This window comes from Centruroides sculpturatus, unplaced genomic scaffold (assembly GCF_000671375.1).
Source record: "Centruroides sculpturatus isolate CEXI.00-Female unplaced genomic scaffold, Cexi_2.0 scaffold30, whole genome shotgun sequence".
Taxonomy (NCBI): Eukaryota; Metazoa; Arthropoda; class Arachnida; order Scorpiones; family Buthidae; genus Centruroides; species Centruroides sculpturatus.
This window is the reverse complement of record NW_019384755.1, coordinates 439,841-466,149: the sequence shown is the minus strand read 5'-3', so window position 1 is coordinate 466,149 and position 26,309 is coordinate 439,841. Positions and strand designations below refer to the sequence as shown.

General features: G+C 27.7%; 1 protein-coding gene and 1 long non-coding RNA gene across 2 annotated transcripts in view; both read right to left on the bottom strand.

Annotated features, from left to right (window-relative positions):
- LOC111628696 (trichohyalin-like) overlaps positions 1-10,083 on the bottom strand; it is a 43,696-nt gene extending 33,613 nt beyond the window's left edge. The window contains exon 1 of the mRNA XM_023372527.1: positions 9,887-10,083. Coding sequence (XP_023228295.1) covers positions 9,887-9,952 — 66 coding nt within the window. The 5' untranslated portion in view covers positions 9,953-10,083. The remainder of the gene's footprint in view (positions 1-9,886) is intronic.
- A 580-nt stretch (positions 10,084-10,663) lies between these two features.
- LOC111628708 lies at positions 10,664-14,947 on the bottom strand. Its single transcript, XR_002757209.1, has 4 exons — positions 14,761-14,947; positions 14,571-14,690; positions 11,129-11,191; positions 10,664-11,045 (listed from the first exon to the last, which is right to left on the bottom strand). It is a non-coding gene; the product is annotated as an uncharacterized LOC111628708 (long non-coding RNA).
- Between the last annotated feature and the right edge of the window lie 11,362 nt (positions 14,948-26,309).

Below are 26,309 nucleotides of genomic sequence, written 5' to 3'. Positions count from 1 at the left end.
GTTTTAAATTCGAATTTGTTATTGCGTATTGGTTCGATTATAGAACGATTGTAAACGTTTCAGAAAATTGATCAAATTGAAAATAGTTCGTTTGATTTTCGGCAATTCTCTTCAGCGGTAGGTGTTATATAACAATTACTATGGTTATTGAAATATTGGATGTAAATGGGGTTTGCTTGCAAAACCTCCGCTGACGAAGTCGCGGGTAACAGCTAGTTAAATATAAAAGTGAAATAATTAATATTATAATAATTATTATAATTCAAATCATGTTAAGGTTAACAAACGAAATTTAAATCTATGTTTTGTTGAATCCTTTGAAAACAATCAGTTAGAATTTAAATCATATTGAGAAAATCTTTATACTGAAACTGAGAAAACAAGAATTGATTCGTAAAATTTGATAAAAATCATAGAAATTGTAAATTTTTATTTTCAAAAAGTTATTTAATTAATCAATATAACAATTTAAGTCATTATATATGAGAATATATTGGAAATACGACGATGTAATTTAAATTTTTAAAACTTTTTAAATATTTACTTCAGCCTTGAGATGGAAGAAAGCCGATATTTAAAAAAAAATCCTGCTTTTCAACTAACACAATAGAACACAAACGAAATGCTAATCGATAAAAAAAATTTGTAAATAATGTTTGTTGAAAAGAAAATAAACTTCCGCACAATTTTCATTGACTTTTACAAAATATAAGAAATGGAACGGAATAGAACAGATATATTTTATGCTACTTTACTTTTAATAAAGAAATTAATTAAAATTTTATTCAAAAATGAAATTGAGGCGATAATCAGTTTTTTTTTGTTTTTTTTTTTAGTTCATGAAAAGATAATCAATTTTTCGAAATTCTTCAGTGAGGTTTTTTAAAGTTGAAAGAGGAAATAAAACAACATACAGTGACTTTTGAATAATATTTATCAACAGGACGAATTTTCTTAATAAACAAGTTTTTATCGATATTTAAATGATGTAAAATTGCTTACAGTTGTATTTTACAATATCGCATTTAATTTTTCCAATTTAATTACATTCGTGTTATATACACATATTTTTAGAATAAAATAAAGTAATTTTGTGAAAAATTTTGGATAATAAGTAAAATGATATTTATAGCAGTAACAACTGATATATCTATACAACTGACAGAGTTGATCCATTAAGCTACGTATACCTAAAAAACTGAATAATTATGCTAATTGTGTTAATATTTCCACTGTACCGCTTAATACTCGTGTAAATTTAATCATAATAAAATAATAAAATAATAGCGATTAAAAACCACGTTAAAAAATAAATACATGAAATAATCATATAATAAATCTAAACTTATTAACTTGAATTTTCTATGCAAGTTAAACGAATCTTGTGAGTTATTACTTTAGAGAAAGCATCTTTGATTCATTAACTACATACTGTATCTAATGCTAAAAATGAGATAGTATATAAAAGATCAGAATAGAAAGCCTAAATGCGAAATAATAATTACCTGAACAGTTTCTTTCTGGAGTTAGAAGAAAGTATTCTGTCGAGCACTCGATAGATTACTTAAATTACCTATAACTGACCTCATTTATAAATTTTAAAAACTGATCTGATCAAAGCCATTCGATCATAACAGTCTATATCATTATTATTAAGTAGCAATCTAGTCAAGAATATTAAACAAGAATAATTAGATAAAATATTATCATCACGACTATTTTCAGTAGGGAATAGTAGAAACGAAGATCGTTACAAAATCATCAAAACTTGACCCATTTATACTAATGCTTTAATTTGAGATTAATTTGATGTTTTAGACCTAGTTTTAGATTTTCTAGTTGTGATTTATTTGTTTTTTTTTTTTTGAGTAATCAAATAACGAATTTGAGTAAATCAAACACTCTACTTAATTGTTTCAAGAGAGAAAGAGAAAAAAATAAAATAAAATAAGTGATAGTGACGGAGATAAATCTGATTACTTGTTCAATCAGAACCAAAAGAAGAATCGTCTGAATAAATCCTTCATATTATAACAGAAATTATGCATCCGATTTTGACCTATAAAAATAAATCGCACAAAAATTAAATCGATGAAATATTTGTTCTATTTTCTTGAATTTGTGTCAATATTTGAATTTCATCCAAATATTTTTAAACAGTTTATTTTTAAAAGCATAATCAAACTTGAATTTTAATGCATGGTAATATGGCAAAATGTATGAAACTTGTACAAGAAACACTAAAAACTTTAAAAAATAATAATTGTCTTTTAAAATGATTTATTGTATTAAAGTATATAATTAAACTTTGTGCTTATATTTATAATAATTCCTTTTTTTAATAATTTATTAACTCCGGAAATAATAGCCTAATAAAAATTCAAATTAAATATTTAATACTATTGTTGCATATAATTTAATAGGTATTTCAAGGTTTTCAACCTTAAAAGATTTGATTATTTGTTCAAATAATTGCTAAAAATTGTTAATTGCTAAAAATATTTTATTTTTAGCAATTAATTGCTAAAAATAAAATATTTTTAGCAATTAATAATTATATATGTTACAGTCAAAACCCGTTTTTAGTTAGAACGCGTTTTAACTAGTTGAAACTAGTTTATACTAAATGTCTTTGTTAAAACCCGTTTTGTCTAGTTAAAACTAGTTTTAACTCAAATTCATTTTTGACTAACAGTAAATTCTAGTTTTAACTAGACAAAACCCGTTATGTCTAGTTAATTTACTGCTGTACATGTTTTGATTTTAGATAAAACTAGTTTTAACTTTTAACATTAGTTAAAACTAATTTTAGCTACATAAATATGTTTGGGGGAATAAAGTTATGTATAGTGATTCGGAGGAAGATGCCTAACGTTTTGCTTATGAAGGAAATTACAGTGCTAATTTGGGTTTAGAAGCCCTCTAATAAAAATATCATATTCTGGAGTATGTTTTTCAAATAAAAGTTTGGAGTTTATTTTGAAAAATTGTATACTGTGTTTGCAATGACGACTTTTTCACTGTCTAGCATTTTAGACATCTCACCCCAAGTATCCGAGTGAGATGCCAAATGCCATTAGGGTAAGATAACAAATATAATTGCNGACTTTCAACAATAATTATTTTGATCTTCCTCAGGTCGTTAAAAATGGTTAAATTCCTTTTTTTGATTACAAATAACTGACCGTTCATTAATTCAATAACTAACAAGCATATTAACATTTTGGAATGGAAGCAACAGTAATTTAAAAATTGTCTTATGTTCTACTGTTGCTTCCATTCCAAAATGTTAATACGCTTGGAATGGTCAGTTATTTGTAATCAAAAAAGGAATTTAACTGTTTTTAACAACCTGAGGAAGATTAAAATAATTATCGTCAAAAGTGCTTTTCGGCCTAGCGACATTTATTCGTAGCTTTCCTTGAATTTTCTTTTGTATCAATTTTTTTCTTTGTGTACTATTATAACATCATTTTTATTAATTTTGTAGTTGTGGGTTGTACAATGTTCATAAAAAAACAGAGTTGATTCTATTATACTTCAGGTCTGTGATGTGTTCTTTTAATCTTGTTTCTAATTTTCATTTTGTTTCTCCAATACTATATATATATCGATGTAACAGACTGAAGAGGGGCAAAAGTCCGAAACGCGTATCTATGAATTAAAAGTGGATGATGAAATTATTTGCCAAGTGTCGAAAAATGCACCAAGTCGTGACATTGAATTAGAAAGAATAAATAAATTATAATTAAGTTTCTAGAGGGGTGGAACTCAAACCGTGGCATTATTTTGTAGAAAGTATTAACAGGGTGTGGCACATTTCCCTTTGATTCATAACATTTATGATGAATAGAAATCGAAGGATCTGTGACATATTTTTTCTATTTATTAGCTTATCTTTGTTAAAATTTTAAATTTAATTATAGAAATAATCTTAAACCAAACGTTACAATCATCATAATTAGAAAAACACAAGAATGATATTGCATTTATAACTATTAATTGCATATTTCTATGAATAATACCTAATGTTCCTAAGCAAATTAATAAAGATTTTGACAAATTAAAATAAATAATACATATTAATTAATAAATACAAGTCATTTAGAAATATTATAGTTGTGGTTGTAATTAGAAAAGGTAAAGTAGGACACCAATTAAAGTTCATTCGATTATACATTAGAAAAATAATTTCAATAGTTAATTATTTTATAAATTATATATGAAGAAAAAATTTTATTAATTAAATATTTTCATCAATTTAATGGAATGCTTAACTAATAAGTTACAATTGAAAATAATTGCAAAATTAACGTTATTTTTTGAATAATATTCTTATTTTTAACATTGTTATAACTGTAATTACCTAAAAATATTAATTGTTTTAATTATTTTATGCTCCGATTATTTAAAAACATTATTAAAAAACACAAACTTTTTAAATATTTAAACTTAATATTTTAATTTGAATTTGATGTAAACACCACATCATGATGATTAATTTTATGCCATTTTTAGAATATATAAAGAAATATTAAAAGGGAATTTAATCTCCGCAAAAAAGTAAGAGTGCAACCAAGGTTCTGAGACATTGATGTAAATACGTCTTCAGATTTAGCTTGAAATACAATAGTGTTTTATAGATTATGTTGCTCGTGTATTTTTTCTATGTATTACATTCTCTTTATACTATGTTTAACATATGATACACGGATTTTCATATATCAGTAGCTTCCGGTGTCAGTTTGATACTGGTTATAGTTAAAATAGGTCTATGAATAGTTGAAGTAAGTCACAGTTTGCACATTTTAACGTATCAATATATATTGATCAATATATCTCCCAAATACCGTATCTACGAAAAATTGTGATTTAGCAGTGTTGAGTTGTTGGTTGGACATCAATTTTATGTCAAATTTTTCATAAAAGTTATAAAAGTTTTCTTTTCTGTTTTCTTTAAGTTTATGTTAAAGTTTCCTGCTAAAATTATGGAAATAGCATCACGACCTTGTACCATAAGTGTAAAGCGAAAGAGAAATGATGGCAACCATACCAGTTCTCTGGAGTGCAAAAATTTGGATGATTAGCAGAATATAGATCACGTGTCATAGATGAAACTGATTCTGATTGGCTGTGTGATATAAAGTGTACTTCCGTAAAATGTGACGAGTTTCCGTAACACAATCTTTCTAGTATACTTTTCCACATCAACGTATTTACGTCAAGAGAACGTGCCTGCATATACGGAAATCCGAACTTTATCAAAGCAAAAACTGAACTCATCAATATGTAAATCGAGAAAAATTTACATAATTATTATACGAGAGATATATTTCATCAAAATTTACATTTTAACGATAGAATTCTTAGTATAATGTTATAAACCTTCTCATATTTTCGATAGTTGCTTTCCTTAAAATTATAATTTAATTAGTTTATGCTTCGTTAATAAAATTTTAAATCATAGAACTGAGCACAAATGTTAATGAATGTTTATTTTAAGAATTATTCATTTTATCAAACGTATATAGTTAAAACCATAAGATATATAATAAAATCGATCTCTATTATTCAGGTCAAAGCCTTATTAAGTTTTGAGATACACGATAATATTATTCGAGGAGAAAATGTTAAAATTCTTAAATTAAATCTGTTTGAAATTGACTCGAGGTAAAAAGAAAAAAGTAATTTACAAAAATACTGGGAATTAGAATACTCCATTAATGTATCAATGTCCAAGCATAAACATTTCCGAGTAAAATTATTGGAAGTAAAATAAGACCATGCATTTTGTGAATTACTATGCAAAGCAAATTTTATGTAAAATTTTAGTTTAGATTTCTACAGTATTTGCTGAATAATAAATATATTTCTGGGTGTTTATTTTACTAAATAGTAATATTTTATAACAGAATTACGAAATTTTAACCTTGAAACGTTTATATTCTTTATTCCCATATCATATATATATAGGAATAAAAAATTATGGAAAAATTATTAAAAAATGGATTATATATATAATATATATAATCCATTTTTTAAATATAAACTTTTATATATGTATTGATTATATGAAATTAATTAACAACAATCAATATTTAAAATATATAAAATCTAATACAGCCAAACTTCTATTTGCCGTCATTTATCTCTAGTAAATCGAGTTTATTTTAATGTAATGCTAAATAGAATTACATCAAGCAATATCAAATGTATATTATAGTAATGAGAACTACAAACAAAATTTGAGGTTGGGAGTTTGAATCGCGTGGTTTAATGATCATAATATTATTTGAAATGAAACTTTGTAACTTATATTTAATAACTCACAAATACGAAGGGCACTCTGTTTAAAAGGAGTTTACGAATATTGATTGGCGATTTACATGTATGACAGAACGATATATCGAGATTTGACTGTATTTTTAAATTTCAATTAGGCCTATAGACTTAATACAATTTAAGTAGGGAAACTGGGGCTTATTGCATTAGAAGTAGATTGCATCAACGCAGTTTAAAATCAGCAAGTGTAGATATTAGCTCTACATTGGAATAGTTTATGTAATTAGTCGCTTACTTCTTGTGTGAAAAGTTTTAGTGTGACGGCAGTTAGCGATCTGGAACGAAAAATCTTCCCTGATGCTTCTTGTCAAATTCGGTGAGTATCAAACTTTCTCATCTTCTAAGCAGTGTGAATCTAAAGGAAATAAGAATCTTAGTATTGCATGGTTTTGTACAGGAGATAAGAGTGAATTACATATGTATACTTGTGAGTATTGATAAAAAAAGATATTGATAGTAGCGTGACTAATTCGGGCACATTGCATTCACTTGAAGCACGTTGTATCAGAATGGTTTTGCAATGCATAAAAATATGTGTAAAATAGTAAAACCAATGCTCTATGATTACTTAAAAATTGATAGCATAAATTCGATGCTTTGGTAATAAAAATTTATTGATATTATCGATGTATATTTTAATTTTTAAGAAGTTTATTGTTACCATTCAGAAATAATAATAGTAAGTCACAGTTTGCACATTTTAACGTATCAATATATATTGATCAATATATCTCCCAAATACCGTATCTACGAAAAATNCTTAAACAAAAAAAAAAAAACAGAAAAATTTCCCTTTTTGCTGTAAATTACTTTCCGTAGCATTGTTTTTAGTATTACTTTTAAAACTATATTGATATTTCTATATATAATAAAAAAAAGTGTTTCGTGAGAAATATGTAAATATATTCAGTGTATATGCATATTACATATATACGATCCTGTTGCATAAAACTTACCTATTTTAGCATGATTTTTTTTCTGTTTCATTGTTTAGTTTGTTTAAGCGAAAACTCAAAATATAAAAAACTGAAAAATTCATTAGTTTTAGACGTAATATTTATTCATCTAGATATATTTTTCTATATCTAGAAGTAGGACCCATATTTTATCCTGTCCTAATTATGTCTCATCCATAAAAAAAGAAAAAAATGTTACTTTGAATTATCAGTATTTTCATCTAAAAAACCAAATGACCGTGAACACATTCAAAACAGACTCTAACTTTTTTATTGTTAAATAATTAAATAAATATTTATTACCCACCAATCTGTGCATTTTAAAAAAAAATGAAATATTAATTTAAATTTCATTTATCTTATAATTTTGTGTGATTTTTACCATTAAATTAATGGCAATTTAATGCGTATAATTCTGTTCTTTTAATTTTATTATTTGTATTTATCTACTAGCCTTTAAGTAAAAATGAGCACAGTTCATGCAGCTGGATTTACATCTCTCGACATCAAAAAAATGTTTTAAAATTAGGCTGTAAAAATTAATAAATCAAAACTTGTAATTTAAAAATTAGAAAAGTTCAGAAAAAAACGTATGATGTATTAGTAAATAGAGGGAAAAGGTGTAAATGGCTCATATTCAAATTGCATACTGTATCTTTAAGCAATTGTATTGATAGAATACATAGTTTGATTTAATAAAGGGAGAGAGAGAGGGAAAGAAATCAATGTGTTTCTGTTTACTATTATTATTTATAACTTGCTGTGCAGACTTATAAATATAATACACAAATATATATGTATGACTTCTATATAATAGATTGATCGATGGAGTGAATCAATGCTAAAGCTTACTTAAGATGCTTTTCTTTGTAGAGTCCAGTAAACATCGCTGATACGTAAATGTTGTTATTGATATTGACAATTTTTACTTTATAATAAAATTTGCCTTAAATTTTCCACTAGCTAATAAAATTATGAAATGAAAACAAATATATAACACTTTTCATACTTTAGGAAACAAAATTAGAAAATTATGCAAAACTATACGAAGACTAGAATCTAACATGATAATTTTTAAATTAATAATAACAATGTTCTAAATTGAAAATGTTTAATTATAACAATGTTACATTAAAAAATTTTTATAATTATTTTATTTTAACCTAATTTTAATATATTTAATATGCAAAAACTATACACGAAAGTTGTCAAAAATTGATTTGTTTTTAATCAAAAATACACCTTTTTATAATATACAAAATCTCATTTATGTATGGAATTTGTTTTGTTTTCACATAATATCTATAATTATATTGCAGAATCAAAAATATATAATTATATAAATTTGTATATAATTTGTATTTATAATTTGTATACGTGTAATTACAAAATTAACAATTATGTTTATCCTGTAATTTAGAATTAATTTAAATTAATAAAATTATTTTATGTAGATTAAATGATGAATGATTAATTATATTCAAGTAATTTTAATAATAATTTATTATCGAATCACATATATATATTATGGTTATGTTTATGCATTCTAAAATAATAAAATAAGATTTAAAATAATTTGAATAAATAAAAATTATAGAAACATTACAGAAATAAATATTTTTGGAAGTTTCTACTTAAACAACAGCAAAAATAAATATGAGCTTTATTATTTTTAGGTTCAACATTGATATTCAAATAAATCCTATTTGTTTGAATATCAATGATACTCTATACTTTTTAAAATTCAGTTTACTTAAAACACTTGTCCAAATCTTCAATATCCCAAATACATATTCAAAAAATTTTATAATATATCAATATATATAATACCAATGTATTAGTAGGGTATATAATAATAATATGAACATATATTTTCGTTTATTTCTTGTATTTTTGTCTTTTTTATTAAAAAGTTAATAAAGTCAGTTTAAAGAATAGACTTTTCATTTCTTCTTATTTCTTAATATAATAAATATTTACATTGTATTTACTTTAAAAATCATAAATAAATAAATTTTTTTATATATAAGGATGTCTTTACCCGTGAATATAATTTATTTTTATTATCATATTTAAACAACTTCATTATTTTTATGATTTTTTTTTGATCTCTNGGTCATTTAACACCAGGGTCGCAATTCATTTATGAGGCATATGAAGCAATAATGGTTTCAATTGTATGATAACCCTTCAATAAAATTATGTACTGAATACAGTATATATTGTATTATTATTTATAATCAAAATGGGATTTTTTTTCAATATTTAAATTTTGAAAAATTACTTAAACCGAAATTGTTCATAAATGATTGAAGATAAGACACTTCATTATATAAGCTACAATATTGACAGACGATAAAAATGCCGGCCATCATCGTCGATATGAATGTTTTTACGGATTACTCCGACGATTTCAACGAAATCGTTTAATCACGTGTAACAAGAAGAGAAAAAGGATCACGAAATGCACTAATTCTGGATAAATCAAGCTAATTTTTCATAGTAAAAATAATATTTCAACCTTCACCATCGTAGAACGTAAGATTCCAACTGGCGGTGTAAGCCGCAACGTCGGACGAGATTCTCACCTGTTCGGAAGGTGGCCGAGGATCCATCTGTTCGTAATTTTTCCCATTCGGATCTGCATCTATCATATTTTAAGAATTAAAAGAGAAAACATCAGACGAGAGAGAGAGAGAGAGAGAGAAAGCGTCGCCGAGCAACAATATCGCCGTCAACAGATCAATGATCGGTTAGTGCTGCCCTCTTCGTGCACGTGCTTCGTCTATCGTCTGTCTTTTTAAATGCCAGCAGACGATCATTTTGCCAACTTGTTGTCGGAAAAAATGAAATTAATCAGATGGGTAAAAACATTATATATTGAAAATTTGTTTTATTTTAAGATAAGTTTTAAAATATAGGCCTATATATGGCTTATTTATCTAACATATAAATGGAGTACACAAATCTAAGGGCTACAACTAATGTTTTCTTTCACTTTCTAGATAAATTAACGGCTCAGTGGGGCCTTATTTTGTTGGAAAAAAGGGGCAATTGATGGGGTCTCACTAATGAGATGCCCAAATCAGTGTTTTATAAGAAAAATAATTTCCCCGAAGAAAATGTCTGTAGTGGGGCCTTCAAATTCTAATTCGTCTGAGCCGTATGAAGCTTAAACCTATAGGTAGTAAACCTATGGCATTTTTATCATAGTTTACTGGTAAGCTAATTTTGCAACTTTCCACATAAAAGCAACTTATAATAAACAAAATGCATATACTATTTAGCATAAGCGAATACATTATATACCATTTGACTGTTTTACTTGTTATAAGTTGTTTTTATGTTGAAAGTATGCCCTTATGCAATCTGTAATAAGGGTATATATTTAGCATACGTGCACAGCGTACAACATTCCGCATTATGAGGTCCTTCTGATAAGGAACGTGACCAATGATTAAAAAAACTTCCAATGCTAAAGTTTCCCATTTTTTATTTTTAAATGAGATCATAAATCTTGTATAAATGTTTATTAGCTGTATTGAATCGTTTCGTATAATGAAGTTTTTATAGTTGCCTTAGACAGTGTTAAAGGACAATCGATATAATCTACCGGAAATGAATAAATATTAAATGTGTTTTATTGATTTGTAGTTGGGATTCGAAAAGATGTTTTGTTTTTTTTCTTCCATTTCCTCTATTTAATCTTTGCTAAATTGATGGTTGGTGAAAGTATTACGTTTAGACCTATAATAAAATATAATTTCCGTTTAATTATAATGATTTAATTTGAAGATATTTAGAAATTTCATCAACATCTATATTTTTACCATTGAAAGGCCTTTTTTCAACTTGCAACTGTTAAAAATAGCGATTTGACAGATGTCCATATTCTAATCGAAGTAAGATTGTAAGGAAGAATTTTAAAAACACTTTTTAAATATAGTTTTTAATGATTTTTAAAGACAAAACTTTATTTTAAACACGAAAAACTATTTTTTGTAAATATTAATCAATTAAACTTGAAGCGATAAATTTGAAATCGTTGAAATTATCAATGAATATTAAAGTGTAATTGCAGTATTAAATTTGAATATCATATTTTACAATTGAATTAAATTAAAAGTTTACTATTCTATAATATAATATTTATTCAGATATGTAAATTTCAGAGAAATATTATTTATCTAGATACAAAATTCCATTCATTATATTTCAAACTTCAACATTATCATTATTTAAAATCTAAAAAAACACTTTTTTATAATTTTAATATTAAAACTAAAGTTATGATCGTATTATGATTATAAATTTACATAAGATTTGAAAATGGGAGGTAAGATTAAGAAATAATAATAATAAAGACAAATTTAAATGTATGTATACATACATACATTTAAATTATTATGCACCTTTTATTTAGAATTATAAATAAATTATAATTAAGTTTCTAGAGGGGTGGAACTCAAACCGTGGCATTATTTTGTAGAAAGTATTAACAGGGTGTGGCACATTTCCCTTTGATTCATAACATTTATGATGAATAGAAATCGAAGGATCTGTGACATATTTTTTCTATTTATTAGCTTATCTTTGTTAAAATTTTAAATTTAATTATAGAAATAATCTTAAACCAAACGTTACAATCATCATAATTAGAAAAACACAAGAATGATATTGCATTTATAACTATTAATTGCATATTTCTATGAATAATACCTAATGTTCCTAAGCAAATTAATAAAGATTTTGACAAATTAAAATAAATAATACATATTAATTAATAAATACAAGTCATTTAGAAATATTATAGTTGTGGTTGTAATTAGAAAAGGTAAAGTAGGACACCAATTAAAGTTCATTCGATTATACATTAGAAAAATAATTTCAATAGTTAATTATTTTATAAATTATATATGAAGAAAAAATTTTATTAATTAAATATTTTCATCAATTTAATGGAATGCTTAACTAATAAGTTACAATTGAAAATAATTGCAAAATTAACGTTATTTTTTGAATAATATTCTTATTTTTAACATTGTTATAACTGTAATTACCTAAAAATATTAATTGTTTTAATTATTTTATGCTCCGATTATTTAAAAACATTATTAAAAAACACAAACTTTTTAAATATTTAAACTTAATATTTTAATTTGAATTTGATGTAAACACCACATCATGATGGTTAATTTTATGCCATTTTTAGAATATATAAAGAAATATTAAAAGGGAATTTAATCTCCGCAAAAAAGTAAGAGTGCAACCAAGGTTCTGAGACATTGATGTAAATACGTCTTCAGATTTAGCTTGAAATACAATAGTGTTTTATAGATTATGTTGCTCGTGTATTTTTTCTATGTATTACATTCTCTTTATACTGTGTTTAACATATGATACACGGATTTTCATATATCAGTAGCTTCCGGTGTCAGTTTGATACTGGTTATAGTTAAAATAGGTCTATGAATAGTTGAAGTAAGTCACAGTTTGCACATTTTAACGTATCAATATATATTGATCAATATATCTCCCAAATACCGTATCTACGAAAAATTGTGATTTAGTAGTGTTGAGTTGTTGGTTGGACATCAATTTTATGTCAAATTTTTCATAAAAGTTATAAAAGTTTTCTTTTCTGTTTTCTTTAAGTTTATGTTAAAGTTTCCTGCTAAAAATTATGGAAATAGCATCACGACCTTGTACCATAAGTGTAAAGCGAAAGAGAAATGATGGCAACCATACCAGTTCTCTGGAGTGCAAAAATTTGGATGATTAGCAGAATATAGATCACGTGTCATAGATGAAACTGATTCTGATTGGCTGTGTGATATAAAGTGTACTTCCGTAAAATGTGACGAGTTTCCGTAACACAATCTTTCTAGTATACTTTTCCACATCAACGTATTTACGTCAAGAGAACGTGCCTGCATATACGGAAATCCGAACTTTATCAAAGCAAAAACTGAACTCATCAATATGTAAATCGAGAAAAATTTACATAATTATTATACGAGAGATATATTTCATCAAAATTTACATTTTAACGATAGAATTCTTAGTATAATGTTATAAACCTTCTCATATTTTCGATAGTTGCTTTCCTTAAAATTATAATTTAATTAGTTTATGCTTCGTTAATAAAATTTTAAATCATAGAACTGAGCACAAATGTTAATGAATGTTTATTTTAAGAATTATTCATTTTATCAAACGTATATAGTTAAAACCATAAGATATATAATAAAATCGATCTCTATTATTCAGGTCAAAGCCTTATTAAGTTTTGAGATACACGATAATATTATTCGAGGAGAAAATGTTAAAATTCTTAAATTAAATCTGTTTGAAATTGACTCGAGGTAAAAAGAAAAAAGTAATTTACAAAAATACTGGGAATTAGAATACTCCATTAATGTATCAATGTCCAGGCATAAACATTTCCGAGTAAAATTATTGGAAGTAAAATAAGACCATGCATTTTGTGAATTACTATGCAAAGCAAATTTTATGTAAAATTTTAGTTTAGATTTCTACAGTATTTGCTGAATAATAAATATATTTCTGGGTGTTTATTTTACTAAATAGTAATATTTTATAACAGAATTACGAAATTTTAACCTTGAAACGTTTATATTCTTTATTCCCATATCATATATATATAGGAATAAAAAATTATGGAAAAATTATTAAAAAATGGATTATATATATAATATATATAATCCATTTTTTAAATATAAACTTTTATATATGTATTGATTATATGAAATTAATTAACAACAATCAATATTTAAAATATATAAAATCTAATACAGCCAAACTTCTATTTGCCGTCATTTATCTCTAGTAAATCGAGTTTATTTTAATGTAATGCTAAATAGAATTACATCAAGCAATATCAAATGTATATTATAGTAATGAGAACTACAAACAAAATTTGAGGTTGGGAGTTTGAATCGCGTGGTTTAATGATCATAATATTATTTGAAATGAAACTTTGTAACTTATATTTAATAACTCACAAATACGAAGGGCACTCTGTTTAAAAGGAGTTTACGAATATTGATTGGCGATTTACATGTATGACAGAACGATATATCGAGATTTGACTGTATTTTTAAATTTCAATTAGGCCTATAGACTTAATACAATTTAAGTAGGGAAACTGGGGCTTATTGCATTAGAAGTAGATTGCATCAACGCAGTTTAAAATCAGCAAGTGTAGATATTAGCTCTACATTGGAATAGTTTATGTAATTAGTCGCTTACTTCTTGTGTGAAAAGTTTTAGTGTGACGGCAGTTAGCGATCTGGAACGAAAAATCTTCCCTGATGCTTCTTGTCAAATTCGGTGAGTATCAAACTTTCTCATCTTCTAAGCAGTGTGAATCTAAAGGAAATAAGAATCTTAGTATTGCATGGTTTTGTACAGGAGATAAGAGTGAATTACATATGTATACTTGTGAGTATTGATAAAAAAAGATATTGATAGTAGCGTGACTAATTCGGGCACATTGCATTCACTTGAAGCACGTTGTATCAGAATGGTTTTGCAATGCATAAAAATATGTGTAAAATAGTAAAACCAATGCTCTATGATTACTTAAAAATTGATAGCATAAATTCGATGCTTTGGTAATAAAAATTTATTGATATTATCGATGTATATTTTAATTTTTAAGAAGTTTATTGTTACCATTCAGAAATAATAATACGTTTGTCATTTGTTTTGTGTTAACTATAATTTTTACTAATTTTTTTTTTTTGGTGTGTTAGTTTTTGGTAGGGCGTATTGAGGACTTATAAGATGGAAAATACCCGATTTTTCAACTTAACAACTTGTTTTTTAGAAAGCTAAAAATATAGTTATCCAAAGAAGTAAAAAGTAAAATATAATAGGAATTAAAAAAAAATAAATTAAACGTTTTCTTTAGAAATTGATGCAACTAGTCCCAGTCTCCCCTATAATGATTAATATAATCATAATCATTTTACATTTACAATGCATTCTACATTATTTAATATTAATATATTGAAATAAAAAATTGGCTATCTATTACGAAAAAAAAATTTAAATTTGCAGAAAGAATAAAGAATTGCTCTTATAAATCAAACTGGCAAGAGTAACGTTAAATAGAATTCATTGTTTATTTTAGTATTAGTTATTAAATATTTATTTAATTTACTTTATTATTTATTAAGTTGAGGTGATAATTTTGTGAAATATATGTAAAAGGATGCCTTTAATAAGGTAATAAAGTAAAGGATTCGGTTATTATTTAATTAAAACAGTTCTCATATTACATAAATTTCTCTTGCTCAGGTTATAACAGATAACTTATTCATTGTATGAAATTAATTAATATATTAATTATTAGAGCTAAAACTTTACAAATCAAAGTAAATATTTTCATATTATTGTGTAAATTTGAAATTACTGAATTTTTAAAAATTAATTAATAGCACCAACAAATTTAATAGTTCTTTATACAATCATTTATGATAAAATATTAAAACATTATTTTAATTTATTAAAATATTAAAACATTATTTTAAAACATTATTTAAGTTTCATTGTTATATAGGGGAGATCGGGGCAACTTCGGCATGCGGGGCAAGTTTGTCAAGCGCTTTTTTTAAAAAACAAATTAAAAGGAGACTTTGGTTATAGGTTAGGCAGTTGAGTTTTATTGGTGGCTTGTTGAGTGTAGTGTTTTTATTGTTCTCCAACAAGCGTAGTTGAATTATCAAGCAAATTTTCATTTTCGTTCAATTCCATATAATATTTTTTTTCCATTTATATTGAATTGGCAGGTTTTGTTATAATTCCATGATAACGAAAGTTACTTTTCCTGTTAGAAGGATGTAACTTCAACTTATTCACGTGGCCAGATCGTGGCTTGGCATTCTGTTCTCAGGGTTGTACTTAATGTTTCGAAATCATGACTAGCGGGGTAAGATCGGCAACATAAAGCCACATTAGAAGCAAAGGATAAAAATCAAACAGATGATAAATGAAAACATGTTTGCATTTGTTATTCATGTATATATGTCTTTGAACTTGCATTTCGTTGTAATAATATTAAATGGGTGTTGGATTTGTATTTCTTTGTTTTAATAGTGAATTCCAACTTATACATTGTTAATAACATAATTTTATATACGTGCCTATCTTGCCCCATTACTGTTGCCCCTATACCAGGGGCAACTTTAATAAAAATAATTAAAATAATTACAACTTTACAAAAAGAGAGAAGTTGCCGATCTTGCCCCTATACCCGGGGCAACTTCGTCAATTTCTCTCTTCTTGTAAAGTTGTAATTATTTTAATTATTTTTATTTCCAAACTGATTTTAACCAGTTCTATAGTAAGGTAACATTCCAATAGACAATATGCAAAGCTTTTTTTTCAGTTTACAGCAGTATTTATTACACAAAATTTAAGTAAAGCTTAACATGCCGATCTTGCCCCGATCTCCCCTAATTATTTTGAAGATTTAATCAAGATGTGGAATAATTATAACTTATGCTTATCCAAATACCATGTCATTAAATGATTTCAAGAAAATTGAAAGTCAATTTTTCTAAGATTATGTTTTTAAGAATTAAAAAAAAGCAACTGAAATTCTAATATTTAAGAGGTAAACACCATAAATGATTATGCTGCATTTATGTTTACGAAATGCAGTGTATAAACAACCCAAAGACGCTGAAAATAAACGTTAAAAAAAGCATTTAAAAAGCATAATAAATGCAATGATCCATTTAATCTGCAATTTTGCAAATGGATCAATTCTTTTGTTTCTAGAAACTAAGACAAAAACAAATTATTTTGTCGATTTTTTTGAAAATGAGCCATTTTAAGTAATAAACGATAGCTATTTCTGTGTTAAAAACCAATAATTAAACATACCCTACATTTGAAACAGGTTTTTATCATCAAGGATCATAAATTATCTCAGAATATTAAACAATAAAAGAATATTTTAAAATAGAGGTCCCAAAGCTACTGAGATTTACGGACCCATTTCAAAAATTAAATTTTGCAACCTCCAATATATTTATATCTTATATATATATACGTTTGTGGGTTGTATATACAAATGAACATTAGATTTACGAAATAAAATTCAGTTTTATATATGAAACAAAGCAACTTTATTTTTACTTTAATATACTTCGTATAATTAATAACTTTATTTAGTATAAGTTTCTTATACATAAAACGATTCATACGCGCATAAATATAAACATATAAGCCTATTAACAAGCGAGTTTTAGTGCTTGACTGTTGACGTCACAGTAGCATCTATTCAAAGAAAATTCGCTTTTGCGATCGAATACAACTGCTGTCTTCGGAACTGATTCGAAAATTGTTGCAACAACCACTTTAGACCATTCCATCGAATGTGATTCTACGAATGACGTCATAAATAACTCGATCGGAATAGGAATGTTTAATTATTTCTTGGTGTTAACATATGATGTATTCTGTTAAGGCGAATGAAGATATTTTTACAACGCCATATAAAATTATAGCCTATATTCATTTTAAAAAATTACATTTTTTTTTCTAAATGCCCTAATGTTATGAAGACTTTTCAGTGTTCATAACAATGTTAAGATGTTTTCATGAATTTAATCTAATATGTTTATTGTATTATATCAATATATAAATAACGAATATTTGATTTAATAGAACACTTTGAGGGTTTAACAACTAAAAAATATTTAAAACTAAATATTTATTATATTGTGTTTACATCGATAGCCGTGTTTTTAAATGAAAACAGGTTAACGCCTGCTTACATTAAGTCATTCAGGTTATAGTGATGGTTTGAGAATTTGTTGCAATAAATAGGTACTGTATATCAACTGTCGAGCGCCAAAATTTGTTTAATGATAGAGATTGGAGGCTTTGTGAGAGAAGCCAGGTTTGTATATATGTTACCGTTAAAGCTCGAAAGTCGTTAATGTGTACATTACCTAGTTAATCTGCAGATTAACTAGGGTGATCCGTTAAAGTTGCTAAAATTGTTCTATTTCTCAAATTACCTAGGTAAAGTTCAGATTATCTAGGTAATCTGCAAATTACCTACTAGACACTCGGTAAAGTAAAAATAAGATCTTTGCTGGAACAATAGCAACGTTTCTGTACGCTTAAATTAACATAATGTTAACAATGTAAATTCGTCTCTGTAATCCAAAACACACGCTTTGGTAGACGTATCTCACAGCAATTTCTGGTTAGCAAATTTAACTTTTATTTTTCACTTAGTCAGGGGATAGAGGAGTGAAAAGTCCCCACCTTGCAGACTGGACATCTAGAGAACAGACGTTGAATTCATCCGTCCTTAGTATCAATTTTCCTTCGAGTTAAACTATAGTAATCTTTATTTTGTATTTTACATATTAATATGGTATGCATAGTATTTATGTTAAAACATAAATTGATGTTTGTAAACGGTCTACCCTCCTACCTCCTAATTTGTGAAAAAGCAAAATAAGAAACAATTTTTGTTGTGTACTTAATGAAAAAATGTAAGTGTTTTTAGTGTTTTTTGGATTTGTTTCATTTAATGTAATATAACATAGTCATGTTTTAACACTTTTTGTTTATTTGAATTAGCACCGAAGAGGGGTTGGAGTATATTATACCAACCCGAAATATATTTGTAGTTCGATGAAAAATAAAAGTTAAATTTGCTAACCAGAAATTGCTGTGAGATACGTCTACCAAAGCGTGTGTTTTGGATTACAGAGACGAATTTACATTGTTATTTAACATACAGCAAACCAACTATATATTAACATAATGTTCTTTATCTAATTTTCGATATCTAAAGAATCAAGTTAATACAATCAAACAATCAACAAATTAGTTGATAGAATCAATCATCAACCAATTAAAAACCATACAAAAAATCAAACGGTTTAAAATATTAATACAATTAGGGATATTATTATATAGATCAGTGTTTTTCAACCTTCTTGAATACGCGACCCCTTTACAAGTTAAAAAAATTCTGGCGACCCCCCAAGGCCATATTAAAACTATATCAGTGATTTTAAAAACTACGTATTTAATTTTCTTTTTGTTGAGACCTAAACATCGATCGAAAAACCAATTGTACTTTAAAATAAAAACGCGAAGCCTTCTCACTGAAATTGTAGTTTTATTTATTGTAGTGTAAGACCTACAAACACTTGTCTTTTTCTTTTACCCGCGACCCCCCGTGTAAGGCTTTGCGACCTCCCTGGGGTCGCGACCCACAGGTTGAAAAACACTGATATAGATAACCACCTATGGAATTTCGGGACTTTGAGTATCTATCTGAACTGAGGGAATCGAGATGACTTCAACGATACCCTACTTTTGAACCAGAGACGAAAATTAATAAAGTTATACTTTTTCTGGTGATCGCATGATATAATTGTGCAGTTAATGTTACCTATGGTGAGTAAAATGGCGGCTCGTCTCTGATTCCAGCAAAGAGAAGAAAGGAAACAGTGGGGACGCACGTTCTAACCTAACCTAACCTATTCTAATAAATTACCATAATTATTACCAACCAAATTATTAGAATGGGTTAGGTTAGGTTTGAATGTGCGTCCCCACTGTTTCCTTTCTTTGCTGGAATCAGAGATGAGCCGCCATTTTACTCACCATAGATAACATTAACCAATTGTGCTTACAGTACTTATTAGTGCAGTCTAAAGATTGGTGACACTGAATTTCATAGCAATTGGTTTTTGCGACAAGCACACCTATTTGTGATACATTTATTTGTGGCAAAGATCTTATTTTCACTTTACCGAGTGTCTAGTAGGTAATGTGCGGATTACCTAGATACTCTGCACATTATCTAGGTAATTTGAGAAATGGAACAATTTTCACAACTTTAACGGATCACCCTAGTTAATCTGCATGTTAGCTAGGTAATGTACACATTAACGACTTTCAAGCTTTAGCGGTAACATATATACAAATAATCCCGAAAATTGAGTAATGATCTACATGAAACTCGTTTTGATTATACCAGTAAAGTTTTTCAGAGAAATAAACACATACTGGATACATTCTGAACGTTTCGCAGATACTTTGTAATTGAGTCGAGGATCTCGCGTTAGCAGATCCAAGTTTTGGAAACGCTCTTATGAAAGATTATTAAATAAACAACCTAATTTATAGAATACAGCATCAAATATTAAGTGTAACAATTTTGACTGTAGAAAGAACTAACCAGTGAGTTAGAGCAAAATGATTTGGCAGAAATGAATCATTGATTCTTTTTCCAAAACTTATGATTTTTAAAGAAATTGACATGGAGTAAAAAGAACAAATATTTTATTATGCGTCACACACATTAATACATATGTAAAGACACTATAAGATGGCAAAGATGGTAAAGGTGACAGTCTTCTACATCCACCTGCTCTGGTGATCTGGGTGAAGTTCTGTAGGAATCTTAAGTTATCAGAGATAGTCTGTTTTCAAAATGTCAGACCACGTCCATTGTCGTTCGTCAGTCTCATCACAGTCCTGGTCAAAACCAAGAAATGATAGAAATAAAGGGAATTTTATCAGATTTTAAAATTTATTTGTTATATGGCGTAATAAATCCTATGTGTTTGTATACCGCATTTGCCGGGAATTGTCAGTTGTTCAATATAGGAAGAATTCGGAATTAGGGAATTTTCTTAGTTTGAATTTGTCGATTGAGAAATGCTAATGTGAATAATAAATTTCATAAGATGAAAATTATCGTATAAAAAAGTTACTAAAAATGTTTAGAAATTGCCTTGTGATATAAATTGATTTTTCTAGACTAAAAAAATCTTTTGGCATACTTTAAATTTTTTATTTCAAAGCTAAAATTATTATCTCCATTAATAAGCAATGTAAATGTACTTTTATTCCTTCCTTAAAAAATTACTAGGATATCGTGCGACTTTGTCGTATCGTGATAGAATTGAGGCGGAGCCGGAAAAATGTTATCCCTGCACTTGTTAAGAACAGAAGAAGCAATCTTTGTACCCGCCTGCCATAGGATACCCGATCCTTGCACTTGCGAATACGTAGAAGAGATCCAAGAACAAAACCATCGATGACAATTGCTTTGTTCTTGTGTTTTGTTCCTTGTTCGCGCCTATTTTCCGTTAGGCACACGCAATGCTGTTTTTATTTTTGATCCCTAAGTCTAAATTCAGTTAGACGCGCTCAGTCGCATCAAAGCACGGACATTGTCACTTTAATACCTTTCTCGGTATATCGAAAACAAAGTCATGGAATCCTATTTTTCACATTTAAATGAACCCTCATTTCATTTTTGGATTCCTCGCCATTATTAATGGAAAATAGCAAAGTTTTATGAAAATCGATGGAACAGGTTTTGGGAACAAACACAATTCTGTAAACCACATAGAAGAGGCTTTGCTAACGCTCCGCCTCAAATATTTAACAATTTTTTAAAATATTTTTCTAATTTTTAGTTACTACACAACTAAGTTTAAGAAAAATATCATTTCTTACTTTATAACAAAACTTACATGCTAAGAAACCTCAAATTTAGCTATATGAGAAGAAAGAAGAGAGTAAAAAGGAATGTTAAAAAAAAGGGAAGAAAAAATTAGAAGTAAAAGGAGTACCAAACTCATTTGATATAATGAGCCATGTAGGGCCGGCTTTAAGTCCATTGGGTAATTTAATCTAGTCTTATAAAATACTAGCCGTTATCCGCGACTTCGCCCGCGGGGGTTTTGCAAGCAAACCCCATTTATATTCAGTATTTCAACAACCATACTAATTGTTATATAACACCTACCGCTGAGAATGACGAGAATTGCTGAGAATCAAACGAACTATTTTCAATTTTATCAATTTGTTATCAAAATGTTAAGCCTTAATCCTCTCCTTCGCCCCCCCCCGCGGAGGAATTTTGAAAAATCCTTTCTTAGTGTGCGTTTTCATGACGTACCCTAACTGTGTACAAAATTTTACCTCTTTAGGTTCAGCGGTTTGCTCTGGGCGATGATGAATCAGTCAATCACTCAGTCAGTCAGTCAGGACAAGTAATTTTATATATTTAGATAACACATTGAAACACATACACCTAATACAGCGTTATAGGTTTTACAAAGAACAATACAGTAATACCTCGACTTATGCTACCCAGACTTACGCGATTTTCAAATCTCGTAGATTCGTCTTTTGTTTGAGCGGCACGCAGCTGTTGATTACTCACTCCCCCCACTCAATTGTTCAGCTCACATGTTCGGATGTGTCGCGCGGAATCGACGCATAGTTACAATTTATTTTGTGTTATTTATTTCTGTGTTTGTTATATATACGGAGACTCGAGGGACTCTATATGGTGATTTCTTGTAACCGTAAATGAATCAAAAGACGTGATAAGATTAACGAGAATATTTATTAGCTTACATACATCCGAATTTGGATTTTACACAAATTGCGAAATTATACCCTAACTTACGCGAATTCGACTTACGCGGTTATCGCTCGGTCCCACCTATCAAGTAAGTTCGGGGTATCACTGTAATGATTTCACTTTTCTTTTGAATTCTTAAAAGGTCGGCAGAGTTTGTTTACACTGTTTAACTTATATTTTGAAACCTTCCTTTTATAGTACTGTACTTGCATTAAATGCGTTCATTAATTATAAAATAGCGTAAAAAAGCTAAAAAGACAAACATGTGAATATAAGTGTAACAGCTTTTAAACACCTATAAATGTGTAAAATTTTATTTAACAGTACCATGTGATTAAATTACAATATTACATCTCTACACATATATACACATACACATCTCTATTACAACTTGTGTTACAGGCCTATATTCATACTCAACTATTTAAGTTTTATTTACATAAATCTGTACTTAGGACCAATGAATAAAGGCGTATTACAGTAGTTGTATGTCTAGTACGCATAAAAATGATAAGATACAAGTCAAGTTTGTTACTTTTGCAAGTATAAATGTGATGTTAGCTGAATATTTTTTTAAACAAATATGAGGTAGTCGTTAAATACGATATGCTTTGCTTTTTATCGGTTCAGTAATGGATGCCACTTTTAATATTTTGTTATATTTTTTAAGATTTTGTGTTGATGGTGACACTAAAGGAAACCAATCTGAAGACAAAGTCTATAATAATCCTTATTTATACCACTAAGATTCTATAGATTTAACTTCGCAAAAAATGTTTCTAATTGGGTCTCACAGTTCCTAAGGCCATATCACTAAGGTCGTACGAATTAGTCAATGAATTAAGGTAATTAAAGAATCTTCTTATAATTTAATTTTTTTATGGATAAAGAAATTAAATGCAAAATATAATATATAAAATAATAAAGTATTATTGGAATTAAAATTATAATTAATGATAATTTTTTAAGTTGAAAAAGATAAGAATGTAAGAAACATACAGTTGAAATTTCCTTACAGCAACCTCCCATGCAGCATCAATCTGTGTATATAAACGAATCGTTTCCGTAAATATTTAAATTAATAAAGAACACTTCAGTGTCTGTGAATCATTAAATGTGCCATTTTGCGTTGAAAACGACACACTTATCACTAAACCTAATGACTTCCAAATCCTCGAATTTATAAGGTACTTGGTTGTGGATCTCGATAGGCTACATATAATTGTCATTGAGGTTCTTCGCATTAGTCAAACATTTGTTCATCTATAAAATTGGTGCTATGTTTAATGTAAATTATCAAATAAAATCGTCTGTAATTAACGAATAGATACGTGCGATCTAAATTAATTCGACATAAAATATTCGAACTTAATTGTGTTGTAACTAAAATTTAGAAAAATATTTTTTTTAAATTTTGAAATATTAATCTTTTAGAAAAGGAATAAAAATACATTTATTATAGTTTATTAACGAAATAATAATTTTAGCTTTGAAATAAGAAAAATTAAAGTACCGGTATGTCAATTTTTTTTTCAGTGTAGAAAAATCAATTTATATCATAATAAGGCAATTTCTAGACATTTCTAGTAACTTTTTATACAATGTTTTTCCTCTTTGAAATTTATTATTCACATTGATTTTGAAAAATACTAAAGAAAATTCCCTAATTTCGAATTCTTCCTATATCGAATAACTGACAATTCCCGGTAAATGCAGTATACAAACATATAGGATTTATTACGCCATATAATGAATAAATTTGAAAATCTGATAAAAGTTCGCTTTGTTACGAACTCTAGCTAGTCGGTATTCCCTTTATTTCTGTCCTTCAAGGTCAAAACCATGAAAGAATAGAAATAAAGGGAATACCTATTAAGGGATTGCCAAAAGATTATGGATATGTCATGGTCTGACATATCGAAAACAGACCATCTCTGAAAATTTAAGATTCCTACAGGACTCAACTCAGATCATCAGAGCGAGTGGATATGTAAGGCTGTCACCTTCACCATCTTGGCCATCTGATTGTCTGTAAACATATATACAGTCGATTCCGCTTAATTAGGACACCGAGATCTGACTAATTTGTCCCCATTAAGCGGCTGTCCCAATAAAGTGAATTTTATGAGAACAGAGAAAATTTAACATAGAAAAGGAGCAATACAGACAATAACTGTATATTGAAAAACATAATTAATATTCATACTGAATATTAATTATGTTTTTATTACTGAATACTGAATATTAATTATGTTTTTAATTACCTATATGTAAATAAATTCAAGTTCAAAAATAACACATTAAAATATAACCATTAAACAATAAAAATAGCAATTATTTTTGCAGAAATTTATCGAGTATCTTGAAGTATTTTCTTTATACTCTGCAAGTGGACAAAATCAGCGCAGGCATCCAAAGCAGCAATGGAACTTCCTTCGTTTTCATCTTGAATAAAATATTCGTCTTAGTTCAGGAATAAATTTGCTAGCTTCCTGGGTCACTAAGTCTTGATCGGGAGTATCTCTCTATCACTATCCTTTTTTCTTTAGTTTTTAGGTGTTTTCCCGAAACAACTCGTTCAATAATTTCACCTAGACAATCATCATTTTCATTGCAACATGGAAGGTTGTTATCAATATATAAAAATTATTCGTAAATTATAACATATTGTAGTTCATAAGCGATTTCACTATCGCTCTCAGTCATATCTGGCATTTCCTTTTCCGAAGTCTTAAAACCACAATGAGAAAGCAGTTTCGAATTGTGTTACAGCTTAATTCTGACTACTAGCAGCATATTATATTGCTTCTAAAATAGTAATCTTCGAACTAATTTCTCCTGCTTCCTTCAATTGCTTCAAGGTTGCATTGTACGATTAATAGAACGTTCTTGAATTTTCTGCAGTTCTACATCGCAACTCGCAAGCCATTTCAGAAAAATATTTAGTCATCCATGCATTATTGTTAGCATAGGCTTAATACTCAACTGGTAAAGTCTATTCTAACTTTTAAGCACCGAAGATTAGCCTGCTTTCCAATGACTAACAACTTCCGTTTATTACTTATTTACATATTATAGCAACACAATACAGTAATGCAATCCCATTGCTTTTTTCTTTTTTAATCTGACAGTACTTTGTAAGTCAGGAACCATCTAGCTGGCATGGTAAAACAGCCCTGTTTCATCCGCATTGTAGATTTGATCAGGACCAAATTCCTGCAGCAATTCAGGCAACTTAGTTGATTTCCACTGTTTGGCGCTCGTAGTGTCAGCACTGTTTTTTTACCGTGTACCTTCTTAAATCTTACTTCATGTCAAGTTTTCCATCGCGATAACCATCGGATATCTGTAGCTTTGAAATTCGTGTGATCCATCTTTGTATCTAACTTTTCTAATTTGGCCCATTAACACATACTGTATTCCGTATGCTGTACCGATAAAGCGACGGGATGTCTCAATTAAGCGAAATAAATTTGTCTTATATAATTAATTTATTACTTTTGTTTCCGTCTTTCAATATATGTCCCAAATAAACGACAGACCCAATTAACTGGAATGTA